This window comes from Cololabis saira, chromosome 17 (assembly GCF_033807715.1).
Source record: "Cololabis saira isolate AMF1-May2022 chromosome 17, fColSai1.1, whole genome shotgun sequence".
In the NCBI taxonomy this organism is placed as follows: Eukaryota; Metazoa; Chordata; class Actinopteri; order Beloniformes; family Belonidae; genus Cololabis; species Cololabis saira.
In genome coordinates, this window is record NC_084603.1 from 19,624,617 (window position 1) to 19,638,929 (window position 14,313).

Below are 14,313 nucleotides of genomic sequence, written 5' to 3' on the forward strand. Positions count from 1 at the left end.
GAAAGATGGAGGAGGCTCTATGTTCTGGAGCTGCTTTGTTGCATCGGGCTCGGAGTGTCTTGAATCTGTAGCCTAGAAATCTAGATGCACCGCTGGCAAATTTAAATTTACTTTCAGGTATATTTATTTATTTAGTCCTTTTGCAGACACTTTTATCCAAAGCAACTCACAGTAAAAGCAAAAAACAAGCAATGGAACTTAGAGGAAAGTTGCTCTTAGAACAGCTGTGTCTTCAGGAGCTTCTTAAAGGAAAACAGTGACATACTCGCTCTAATGTTATTTGGAAGGTTGTACCACCATTGGGGGACAAGGTAGGAGAAAAGTCTAGATTGGCGTGGCTGTACACTCATTTTTTGCCAGACGGATGTGTAGTGACATGGGTATAACTAACCACTATCCGTTGGAGCTCATTAGATACGTATGTCCGAAAGTCATGGGTATCCAATCAAATCAGTCTATCCTTGTAGAGAGAGTCTCTGGGGAAGCTTAACACAATAGCAGCAGAGTAGTGACGTAATATGGATATAACCAGTGTAGACGGCTGCTGTTGAGGAATAAAGGCCATTTGAATCAGCTTTGGCATCAACAGTTAAAGATTCCGACAATTTCTTTGAAAACAGACAAAAGCACTTAAATCATTCCTGAGGAAGGTACTGTAGATGTATTTGCTGTTTTGTTGACAGGCTACAGCAAAAGTTTAATTTACTACTAATGTAATTTACTCTTCTACACAACTCAGTCTCCCGTTGACTCTAACCAGCTACGTGCAAAGGCAGTTTCATAGGCAACCGTTGGTGTCACCACTTGGATTAGGAGGTTCTAGTGATCATTTTAGACCCTACATCTTTCCAGATTTGGGTCTGATCCATCAGACCCAGATCCATCAGGCTATTGAAACTCTGCAGGTACAATGAAATCAAGACGCAAGAATATCAAGACAAATATGCTGCCCAGTGTCAGATAGTTTGGTCTCAGTATCAGTTCACATGTCCTCCAAAATACATAATAACCCAAAACACACAATTAAAAACAGCCAAGAATAACTAAGAACAAATCATTGGACTATTCTGAAGTGTCCTTCTTTGAGTCCAGATCTAAAGCGATCAATCTACCGTAGCAACAGAGTGTCTCAAGCAGGGGCTAGAATGTTGGCAGATAATGACTACGTTTACATACAGTCAAAATTCGGGTTATTGCTAATATTCGGGTTTTAAAAGGGTTATTGACTGCACGTAAACGCAGTCAGTGTACCTCAAGAAAAAGTGAGGAAAAAAAACCTCCTTTGAGGCCATTTTGTTATCATATAGTATTTCTTCACACTTGAACATGCGCAGCACAGCTAATATAACCTGAAACACAAATGCCTACTTTGGATAAAAGCATCTTATTAAATGACAGTAGTAAGTAGTACTTTGTTTGCTTCTTTTTAAGAGCAAATACCTTCACCGAAGTATTGTGATTTTCATGATTAAATTCAGAAAACCCACCAACAATGATAAAGTTTACAGGAGCAAACATGGGAAAGAATACATTATAGCATACTAACATTCAAACTTTGAATTGAAACAATTATAAAACATGTTAACTGATTGAAGTCAAAGAGTGTGTCTACAAAAGAATATCATTAATGTTTACATATGTTTTTCTGTATCATCAGTTCAGTAATAAACCAGGGACCCCACAATCAGACAGCTTCTGTACATGGAGGTACCATCCAAGTATTTTATTTTCATATATAAATATTCTTAAACCTTTCTGACTTTTATAGAGAAGGATGTGTTCAGATAGGCACTATTACTCATTGTAAGAAATTCTATGAAGTGTTTTTTTCCAGGGTCTACTTTGTGATTGATGACACATCAACCTCAACCTGCACATAAACTTTGATTACAGAGCTGCATCATGAATGATTGTCATGTTTACAATGACCTCGGGATGCATCAAAGTGAAAAATAAGATGCAAATTAATACTTTCAAGACAGAATCAAAGGTTAACTAAGTTAAACTGTCTGCTGACACTAAACTGAGCTCATGCTTTAATATGCATGCCTAATTATCATTCATGTTTCAAAACTGATGCCACACTAGCAATAAATTAAATCTCAGAAAACATAAAAAGCCCACATAAAATCAACACATTATATTTAGTGAGTTTGTTTCAGATCCCCTCTTCCTCTTCATTAGGTCTTTTTTTCACTTTCCCTCCCTCTTTCATTAGTTTCTCCACTGTCTATTCGCTTTGTCAAGCATGCTATCTGCTAATCTCACCAACAGATTGCTTCTATTAATTAGTCTTCATCTCCCATCTTGCATGTAATAATCAGGGGTAATTGAAATATTAGGAAGATATGGATATTTCTGCAGTCATATTCACTTTTAATTAGCCTTAAGATTAAGAGATAGATTCCTTTCTGCTTGGCTGACGTCCATAGGCACTGTAAGGTATTTTCCTACCACAAAAATTCTGGCAGGCTGCGATTTCTCAGGCAAATTTACTGTGTCGGTTCTCAAACTATCAATTCAATCATGCCTCATAGGAAGCCTTATATAGTGGAGGTAATAATGCATTTAAGCGTCTAAAACACTTAGTCATCTAGGTTCTTTCAGCTTTAAAATCATACCTCACAGTCTTGAATGTAGTGTGCTGACAGAAAAATCTGTCTAAATCAAATACATTTTCTTTGTTTTTATTTCATGGTGTAAATATATTTCATTGTTGGTTAAATTAAATAACGGAGGAGGTGTCGATATATAACATGTTTGTAGGTCGATGTTGAAAGGTCGATGGTGAACCACATAGACAATAAGAGCAGACGGGAGTAATTCCAACTGCTGCATCAAAGCGTGTTCATGAAAGTGCGGGCAAATTCATTGGCTAAATGTAATTACATAGAAGACCTGAGTTGTTTTTTTGGAGGGGTCATTATTTTTTCCTGCTGACACATGAAATAGATTTCTGTCTGCTCTAATCACAAACTTTCAGATTCTGGAGATACCACACTGTAAGCGTCGGAGGCTGACCTCTGCAGGCTTCGTGCACCTTGTGCTATGAACGCTTTGCCCTTGCAAACCTACTATACTGCCACTTCCTCGTCAAATGGAACTCATCCAGTTTAACAGTCCGTGTTCCTGAACCAATCCCTGAAGACCAGTTTCTCACCCTGACCAAGCAAGAGTAATGCCTACGGGGTATAAATAATGACTGGAATAGGAAATTGAACACAAGACCCCAGAGCACATCATTAAACCATTCTCTATTACAGTACCCACTATAAACGCTCAAGAAAACACTGCCAGGCTGTTTAAAACTCCAAGCTGCAGGTCCAAGTGGATTGTTCAGGTCTCAGGGCTGGTTTATTGGTTGAGTATTCATGGTACTGATAAGGTTTAAGGACACTACACGCTTTTCACCAGGGAAGCTTTCTGGAATTATTAATTTATTATTTATTAATTCAGAGACAGTTACCTTTAACAACTTAAACAACAGAAATGTGTTATTTTAAAACTGAAAGCAGTCAACTGGTTCTACAAGCTATTGAATTATTGAGTAGACTTCATTTTTAACAGACTGCCACACAAGACAAGCTGTAATATGGCATGTCTTTTTTTTAATCTGAGGTATCATTTACCTCATTATAGGGACCTGGATTTTTTTTTTTTAAACCTTAATACATAAAACTTAGGGTGGACTTTCTTTATCACATGACTGTAAATCTAAAAAAACATGTCTGCTTTGCCTCTGTCTGATGAATGCCCAGGGGTCTAATGTGGTGATTCATTAATCTGTACATTTTTTTGCAAGCACTGGAGTGAGAAAGCAAACGTGGCTTCATTTATCTGAAATTACCACGGTTTAATTGGTTAATGTGTAATGCTCATAACTTTTGAATTAATGAAGCAAAGATGCTTGCTTTTTTGTAGAAACAGCCACAAACAATACAAACAGGCCACCCCACTGGGGTCAGTTGAACATTAAATGGATGCCGAGGCCTTGGTTAAAAAAAGACACATTTTTGTTTTGTCCAATTATCTTGTCAAGCAATATCAAAATTTTTAGATTACGAACTTAAAAAAGAATACTGGTGACGACTGATGAGCTGAGCTCAGTAAGGCTAAATTAGAGGTTAAATGTTATAACACAGTTCTGTCACTGTAACAACTGTTACATGTTAAACTTTGTCATATTTAGTCTCGTTTTATACTCACTAAAAAGGATATATAAATTAAAGATCCTTTTAAGGGTCAAACGCTCCTAGTTGATTAAAGCACATAATCTCTGATGACACTTTGAAGACTAATTCAATTTTATGATTTATATTTATGCTCTCAAACTGCTTCATAGCTTGGAAAATTGTATGTCAGAACTCATATATACTGTAGTTTGTGGCCGCCTCTGGCTAGGGTCTGAAACAATCACAAAAAAGTCCATGATTTTTGTTTTTATATAAATATGGAAAAAATAAAAAACTAAACCCATGACATACAAAAAGTAAACAGAGGACATTCTCTAGACAAGGATGACTGGCATGTTTTAGAGGCTAAAAGTTGAATTTATTGCTTTTTCAATCATTTTCAGTAGAGAATGTGATGGACAGACGGGACAGTTTGCAGGATATCACTCCATCACAATGTTATTCAGAGGGATTTTCCCAATAACATCATGTTTAAAAGTATTATAATTACACTTTATATTGCATTTTTGATGTACATACTACTGTAAATACTGTATAAACATATGAAACATCCATCCATCTATTATCTGTTTTATTTATTTTTATTCATATTTTTTCTACCTAAGTAGTTGTTGGCACTTGTAATGCCTTCAAATAACAACAAAGTAACACTGTAAAAGCACAGATCTTTACAGTGAGCACTTACTGCATAGGAGAGATACTGTGGGTAAATAATACTCTCAGGATTGGTGTAGGAGAACTCTAAATCTCTATCTCTAGAGGCTGGAGTTGACGAAAAAGTTAATTTTAAATGACTGAAAGCACTTCCAGAGCAGGATAATACAAGAAAAGAATGGAAACATCTGAGAACAATGGTGAGGCGAAGACTAATACAGGGCAGGACAGCAGATTATAGCAACATATGGACTAGCAGGGGAGGAACAAGCGACAGGCCATTATAAAAACAACATACTGTATAAACACAGAACAGGGGCTTCAAAGACAGGGACACAAGAACTACGACTAACAGAAATCACAAAAACATTTCACTTTTGAAACTGTTGATCTCCCTAGCCCTTACTTTATCAAAAGATTCTAAGCTGATTCTATAATTTTCCAGGCTTCATGTTCAGTGGTCCTACATGGTAACAAAATAAACAGTTTATTTCCAACTAAACTGTAGAAACTCTTGTCAGAGCTTCAGGCCACTGTTTCTAGGATCCCAGCCAAAAACATCCACGAGATAATGTTCTGACAAAGAGGATCAACATGTTTGCTCGTGAGCTGTCATTGTGAATTCTTCATTCAGAAGGAAAAAGTCCTTCTAAGTTGAGACGTTTGCATGCTCATATGCCCCTCACCAACAATGTAAGGTTCACCAACATCTAATCTGATGTGCATGTTAATCATATTCATGTTTGCATCTGTTGGTGGTGTGTGTTTGTGTAGCCTCAGATGAAGATGAAGTCTGCGAGCGTCGTGGATGGAGGCTTGTTCACAGAGAGCTATTGTAACATCTGCAATGCCCAGCTCATCTCCGAGTCCCAGCGCACCGCTCACTATGAGGTGAGTCTGTCTGTGTTCGGTTTTGGAGTTTATTTTTCAAGCTGGGACCAAACATTCATGGTGTAAAATGTCGCCACGATTGCTGCTTTCACTGGCAGATTCCCGCACAGCACTGTACACTTTGCATAAGCCTTATTTCTACCAATTTGTGCTTGTGCCGTTCAAAACAGAGCTCATCCATTATACATAGACATAATGCTGCATGGTAATGCAAGTTGCCCGCACACAAACAAACAAATCTGCACACACACACACACACACATACTTTGTTTTAATGTAGTCTACCTTTCAGCAGACTCTCTAAGTGTATGATAATGGATGGCCATTAAATAATCAGCCCTTGAATTATTTGACGAGAATCTATATACGTGTGTGTGTGTGTGTGTGTGTGTGTGTGTGTGTGTGTGTGTGTGTGTGTGTGTGTGTGTGTGTGTGTGTGTGTGTGTGTGTGTGTGTGTGTGTGTGTGCACGCACATGTGCATGTCCTTGATTACAAGACAAAATTGGGATTACCAAGCAGACTAATCAGGACATGGCTCTTATCGTGAAAAACATAAGACAGCAACAGTGTGTATGTGTCGCTGAACGTGTATCTTTGTGTTTCAAATGACATTAATTTATTTCTGTCCCTCATCCTTAAAGCCTGAGTAGAGAAGTAGAGAAGGCAAATAGGCAAGTAGAGTCACCGCATGTCATCAATATCACTCGTTATGAGAAATCCTTTGAAGGCCAAAGTTTTTTTTTTAAGTTAGATTCTTTTAAAATAAGTGACAGATCAGCTCCTTCTTGGAAAATTGTGTTTTTATCAGCTTAGAGATGTACATCTGTTATCAAACACCACCAAATATCATGATGGTAAGATCTGTGGAACATTAGCTTCATTACAAAACTGTATAACTAAAAGTTTAAACTTTCAAATATACTGCATTTCAACTGAATTAAAATATCTAATCTACATATCTGTTTTATAAGGTTTGTTGAGCACTGGTTGGTATAATCATGTTAATAGTCAGTGAAACCATGAATGGATTTTTGGGCACATTTGCAGGAGAGCGTCTGGCCTCGGACTGGTAATTGCTGTTTCGCCTGTGTAGGCAACGCTTTTGTGAAAGACAATCAGTACGTAACCTTGAGTTCAAGAGGCCTGTACTATATCTGGAAAAGAGGACCGTATTTAAAATGCAGCTCTCTCTCATTTGAGAGGTGTTTCACAGTGAGGGTGACTCATGAGCCTTCAGCGGTAGCCTTGCCTAAGAGGCACAACCCATCACTAGTCGTTGTTTCAGCTTTGGCACAACACATTTTGGATTTTGTTTCAATGGCAACACCTGAAATTAGGATGATTGGACAGATTTAATCATAATAAATTTAGAATAATATTAACTAGCAGCAGAGGTTAGAAAATGATAAGCCAGCAAAGATGTGACTGATATAAGGTGGGCAAAAAAGAAAAAAAGTCTTAGCAAAAGTAGCAAAAGCAACTTCCTTCATACTGATTCCAGATTAGTGCATTGCTTTTAAGGAATATTTTAAAGAATTGCCTCAATTTTGCTTTTCATTCATATGGAAACAGTTATTTTGAATGCTTCAGTCCAAAGAATCCAAGCTGATCCTGTTATAGTGAAAAATGAGACAGATTGGATGCAGCTCTACGGGAGGCTTTTATTCAGAATAAATGTCTGATTCAATCCAACCAACAAGCAATTCACAGACAACAATTCAGGTTTTGAGCTTGAATCCTACCCTCAAGTGAAAGAACATTTTTATGGTAGGGTTTCCATCACCATGGGAGCGGGAGCTGGGTAGCAACTGTTTCCCAGCTGCATAAAGATGTTAAATGAAGTAGGGACTTCATTTAACATCTTTATTATAAGAAACCATCATTACTTATTGTATTAAATTTCACTGGGTATTTTATTTCACACTCAGTTTTAACTCTTAAACAATGTGTTCTGGTAAGTCAATTACAGTAACATGTTCGTTTTCTTTGTTTATAATATGCAGGATTTCCTTCAATTTATCATGTCAAATCAAACATTCTTAAGAAAGAGCCTAAAAATATACTAAGATCAGTCTGTGGTGCCTGAACATTGTGAATATAAAGTGTTTTAGATTTAAAACAAAGGTTAACAAAATTAAAAAAACACCATTACTGTATAACAGAGAATACAGATTTTAAAATGGGGTTGGCTAAAATGAAAATGTGCATATTTACCTACACGTACACTTTGTCTATGTTGGCAAGCTGACATCTATGAATTCAGTCGTCACTTGTCCTCTGCTCGGCAGAATGAGGTGGCAGACATATTTATATAGCTGTCCTCTGCCCCGTCTATTTCCTTCAACTTGATTTGACACTCACAAAAACAGAGATAGAAGAGTAAGAGAAACACGCACAGTCCATTAGAGCAGGGCGGGGACTGCAGGTCAGTGATGGGTAACCATGGTGACACAAGGACCTGCTTTTAGTCCATATTCCAGCGCCATCAAATACATGACCATTTATACACCTATAAACACAATCATACGCGGAGACACTCAAGAACACACAAACCCACTGACAAAATACATTAACAGGAGTCTGACAAGTGAGGAGCCTTGGGGGGAGCAGGACCCAATATAGGCAGTGGAGCAGCAAATGCAGTGTTTGTCAAAGTTTCTCATTCATTTCCTTTCTGTGCTCTTCAGCCATGATTACCATTTATTATTATTGCATATTTTCATCTCAACAACAAACAACTTTTAATTAACTATATCCTTTTCTCATCAACACGTATTTCTTCATTTTTTTCTTCCCAGATTCTTTTCATTATCAAAAGCTTGACTTGTATCCTTGGACTCTGCTGTACATCAATCTGCATATAACAGCATTAAAGGTACAATTTACCTGAGGGTGTCAACACATGCATAGAGTTTATACAATAATAGACAGTAAAAAGGAGTCAAGGCAAAAGCATGGCAATGAAATTATGTTTTGAGCAACTTTCTAAGAACAAACACACAGAGCTGTCTGATCACATACACACTCAGTAAAATCTCCCCTGCAGTGGAACCAGTTGTTTCTGTTGTTCTGTATTAAAGTGACAGTTAGCAGCTTCAAGGACAGCTCACTGTCCTTTCATATAAACATGTCTGCCTATTACTGCTTAATATACTTTATTAATAGTCTATAGCCATGTAACACAGGCAAAAGCCCACTCAGGTGGGATTCAAAAAAACAACACACACAAAAAAGGATTATTGCTTTTATTCTTTTTTTAAATTTTTGAATTCAAAAAACCATTATAAGATTTTTTTTATTTATTTTTTATTTATAGTTTGCACAGCTTAAATAATTTCCTCACTTCCTTGAACACTTTTTTGTGTCACTGTCTGTACTACAAGCAAACCTAAACCCCCACCACCACCACTTGGTCTACTCAATATTTCAATCAGATCCGGGCTCCAAAAAGCTGAGGCAGGCTCAAACCAAACAGTCATCTAACCAGGGGCAAAACGTCTGCTAACATCGACAGCTCACAAACATAAAAGCATGGAGAGAGTTGCCAAGGAGGAGTGGTAGTCATTGATTATTTTATTTTTCCTCATTTGGCTCACTTCATAAAACAAAACTCATTTTTCTTGCTGACTTTCTCTCCGTCTGTTTCTGTCTCCCTCTTAGAGTAAGAAGCATGCCAACAAGGTGCGTCTGTTCTACATGCTTCACCCTGAAGATGGAGGACCTCCTTCCAAAAGACTAAGGCCAGACAACCCAGTATGCTCACACTCAAGGCGTGTGTGTCTCCATGTGTCTGTGTTACTGACATCACTTTCATTATCCCCACCAAAGCAGCATTTTCTGACAATTTAGCTTGTTCCGAACAGGAGCTCAAATTCAAACCGTGACACAAAATATGCACCATACCAGATGAACAGGAAAGCTTTACGGCTATAAAGAGAATTGTCTAAAAAAACAAAAACAGACAAAAGAAAAACAACAGAATTCCAATAAGAAGCAGCTGAATAAACACATCACTAAAAGAGATAATGCCACAGAAAATCTTCACTAGTGACTAGATGCTACATGACAAACTCCTCCACAACTGATTAAGGATCCGCAACAGCAGCTAACAGCCAACAAAGAGCAAAAAAACAACTTCACTTTCGAAAGAAAAACTCTGTATTCAGTCTTAGTTTTGATATCTTACCATCATAAATCATATTGCAGTGGAAAACTCTATGGATTCATAGAATTTCAAGTCTCTATAATAAGTAACAACATTTTTTCCTCTTTACGATAATTTTTTTCGTGGTAGAAGTGTATAAAAGCAGAACTACCAAGTACCACCACGAGGAAACATTCAGTCTTTTCTTTTTCTGACATAATGATACGGTTCTGTGAACTGCCCATCGATTTTATTCGGTATGAAGAGTCAATCATCCAAATCAGCCTCCTGGACAAACATCCACAGTGGCTGCTTCACATGGGAGAACATAGCACATACAGTGTACTATTACAAACAAATATAAAACCCTTAAATAAAACCAGTTTTATATTTTCAAATCTCAATAGCACAGTTATGGCCAGTTGGGAAGTGTGTCAAATTCATCTTTAAAAGCCTCTAAAAGCTCTGTCACACAATAAAGGAAATAAATGGTAAAAAAAAAAAAAAGAAAAAAAGAAATCACATATGTATCACCTTAATTTTGATACCAGTTTTTTTTGTAAATAAACTTGTTGCTGAAATAAACTCATTTTGATATGGTCTCGTTAGACCTCTGCAGGACGGGGTTAAAGATGTATTTGTTTTGCAGTCGGACCAACTGCCATGTTTATGATCATCTTTGAGCTAATTTGTCCTTTATCAAACAGTATGTAGATGGAAAAGAAAAAAAAAGATGACAAGCTATGTATGAATCTTTTTCAAAGTATGCCCACTTTCACCCTCGACCATTGTTGGAAAGCGCTCATGGGATTATTAGTTTGGTCTAGTTGTAAGCGAGAACTCCCCGAGGGGAGGTTATGCCTTTGCCTGGTACGATATAGTGGGATCAGATGCCATCCACTGCATCTGACTGTAAGTGTGGCTCTGTTTATTTCCTGCAAAAGCCCACTAAGGCTGTGGAGCCCGAGCATGTAGCTGACACGTGTTTTGAAAGTACATTTCCACAGTCCACACTCTTCGTTGGAAACGTTTTCTGAGAAACTTGCAGACTATTGCATTCTAAGGCAGTCACTGCTTGATAAATACATGGTTTCGGTCTGCATACATGTGCTGTTGTAGTGTCTGTGGCCATTTCTAGACTCTGCAACTGTAGCAAATGCTGACATTGCCGTTGCATCTGTAAAGAATTGTTGGACTTCAAACATTGGGCTCAACGGGTATTGCAGGTGCTGCTGATGTGTGTTTTTGTGTTGTGCCCTATTTATCTCCCTTCCTTATCTTCCTGTATCATCTATCATAAAGCACAAACACACACAGAATCCATACACACATAACACTGTACCATAGGGACACAGATGTTGGAAATAACAAAGCTCATCAAATTAACTGAGGGGAGAAAAGTGGTGGAATTTCTCCAAAAACTGTGTGCAGTGCCGGAGCCAAGAGCTCTCAGTGTCAGGCTGGTCACCTTGGAGCGGGCGATGGACCTGTCCTTCACGATCAGGAAATGCTCAGGAGGGGGAATATTTCCAAAATGTGTCCAATGCAATGTTTTGATTTGAAAATAAAAGTAGTTTTCAGAATATTTAATTTCCATAAATGATTATAAACTGCAAAGTAAAGCATAATGACGGATCTTGCTTTGTATCCAACTAATATAGTCTAAGAGTTTTTATACCAGAAAAAAACTAAATCAATCCTGAGTACAGAATACGAACATTATGATGGCTGGAGGTATGAGTGAAAGCAGATTTAATTTCTTTTGAGAGAAAAAAAAAGAAAGACCTTTAAGGACAGATATGGACTTCTAATAATTCTGGGAACAAGGTTGCTATGTGTGGAAAAAAATAAAGCTTCATCACAAATATTTTAATCAAACCACTCATAACAATGTAAAACTCCATTTTCTACCCCTCATAGGACATAGAGTGCACTAGTGGCGTTCCCGCTCATGAAAAAGTTCAATCTTTGATAACTTACTTCTAGGTTAAATTCATGTTCTGTAACAATAGGGTAAAATTGGTTCATGCGTCTACATGCGTGTTTCTAGAATTGATATCGTCACCAACATTTTGGCCAACAAGATGAAAACGTACATGAAATATCACAGCTTAATGTAACTGGCTGCCCTATTCAGAGGGCAGAATTGTTTATTTCCAAAACACTTAGGGGTGAAACAAAAGGACAGTGACAGCTATATTTTTAGACTAGCTTCTCCTGGCAGGAAGTTCACAGTTTTCCATTTTACACAAAATTGAAAGTGGCAAATCCTGCTTACTTTCTCACCTGCACATACCTGGAGAGTCGCTGTGTGAAGCCAGCGTGAAGGTCGTTTCCACGGAGCCACTGAAATTTACCAAGGAAGAAGCTTTCCAAAGCTGTTCAGTCATCTGAAGGGCAACTTCAGTCAAGCCGAAATGGCAGTTTGTGTGTCGCAAAAAGAAGCACAATAACCACATGTCTTGAGGAGTTAAGCTGAATAATTTTCCACAGGATCTAGACTATGACAAAATAAAAGGGGGAAACGCACAGATAAATCAAGAAATTGGAATCATTTTTTCCTATAAGACTCATTCTGATCTTCTATTAACACAAGCACAATACTGTAGTTTACTCTCATAAACTACTATGTCAGCTGGGCTAATCGGTTTACAGATACGCTTGGACATATTGTAGAAACACACGCACACCTGCGTCTCCATCTGTCTAGCTAAGTGACAAAGACATGACTCAGGCCATCCTGGCCTTCGACTCATACGGGACACTGAATTCACATAAACAGGTCATGTGCAAGCACTCAGACAAACACAATATCCTCCTCTTTCATACCACGGCACAGTGTGAGTGCTGCAGCTTGCACTTTGTTCATAACCTTTCTCACAGATAGGTGACATTGATAATAGGACAGTGCTGGAAAACTGATGTCACATGAGCAGAGATGGAATTAACATTCAGTTTAATACAGACCCTTTTTCTTTCATCATTGTCAGCTTTGTTCCTCCCACAGGAAGTTCTGCTTCATCTTCATGTTTTTTTGCCCATCTGTTTTCATACTGATTGAAATGGTGCAGTCCAGTGGGAACTATAGAAAAGGGTTTTTTTCCACAAAGTGAATGAAATACCAGAGTAAAATGCCATGCCTTCAGGTATTTGTGTTTGTGTGTAGGTGAAAGTGTTTGTCACAGAACAAACAGTGAAAAAGTAGGTCGTGAAGGTGCTTCCAGATGAAAGGGGAGGAGACGCTTGATCTATTTTTCCTCTCTATTGTTATCATCTGTGCAACTTTCTACCACACGAAGAGCGTGCGATAAAGTGCATTTTTTCCCTCTTTTACCTTTTATTCATCTTTTGATCTTATGTTTGCACTGTCACCTTTTTCTAACTGCACTTTTGGAGCTTCCTCAAATGGCAAATGAGTGCATCTGTTTTCTCTGTGCTGCTGCATATGTATATTTAGCAATGTTTCCCACAGTGTCTCAACACAGTGCAGTGGGAGAAGTGAGAAGGAAGTGAGAAAAAAAAACAAAATAGAGGGAAAAAAGATAAACACCACTAATTAGGAGTTTGTTGTTAGGTGCATGAGCAGAATGAAGTCACCCTAAACACGAAATATTAAGCAAAACAAACGTCACTGTCAGGCAGTGGATAAGCAGGAATACATGCAGAATCTGCTCGCACAAAGAAACAACACACAGAACAATGAGGTTGCATGCAAATCAGCCTCGACAGATGTGCAAGGTGCGACAGGTAGTGACAGCACGATATAATATTCAGAAAGAGGCTGAAGGGGGAAATTTAAAAATCAAAAATGGGGAGACAAATGCTGAAGACTTTTGGTAGAGACATGCAATAGAGAAAAACAATGAGTCAGGGATGATGTTTATTGTTTAAAGTGGTTCACTAATGGTAGCTGTAACAAGCTTGCAATTATTTACATGTCAGTAACCCAGCTTGAGACATCAAAGTTAGGTTTTTTCAAAACTTTCTCCACTCTGCCATTAAATCACAAGTGTGACATGTGGCATTGTTTTAAGTAGATACTTCTCTGTAAGCGCAATCAAATAGCCCCAAAAATGAATCTCTCATAGTCTTTTTTGAAACACTTTTTCTTGACTTCGTCGGAAAACATTCTGACGCTAAACAAGGATGGCAGGATACATTTTCAAGGTCTTGAAAAAAGACAAGATACATACATTCGGGCTGTGTTGTAGGATTTTTTTCGTCATTGAAGATTATGCTTCAACATGATCTCAACAGTTTGCAGAAAGATGGAGTAGACAATGGCAACGAGGGAAGATGAATTAAACGGGAAAATAAACAGTGAAGAAGATGAGAGGAGGTGCAGGGAGTGCAAATCAGAGAAGAGGTGGAGGAGAGACCGGGGAACAGGAGATGTGCGAGAGAAAAAACATGTTTCTAGTGACAAGGGA

At 38.0% G+C, this 14,313-nt stretch overlaps 1 protein-coding gene across 3 annotated transcripts in view; it reads left to right on the plus strand.

The window, feature by feature from the left end:
- The window catches only part of zgc:171482 (zinc finger protein), a 68,635-nt gene that overhangs the window by 14,981 nt on the left and 39,341 nt on the right, over positions 1 to 14,313 (plus strand). For 2 of the 3 annotated variants that reach the window (XM_061745605.1, XM_061745606.1), the window contains exons 2-3: positions 5,622 to 5,738; positions 9,400 to 9,492. In XM_061745605.1, the coding sequence (XP_061601589.1) occupies positions 5,622 to 5,738; positions 9,400 to 9,492 (210 nt within the window). The remainder of the gene's footprint in view (positions 1 to 5,621; positions 5,739 to 9,399; positions 9,493 to 14,313) is intronic. The other variant, XM_061745607.1, reaches the window with a different exon arrangement.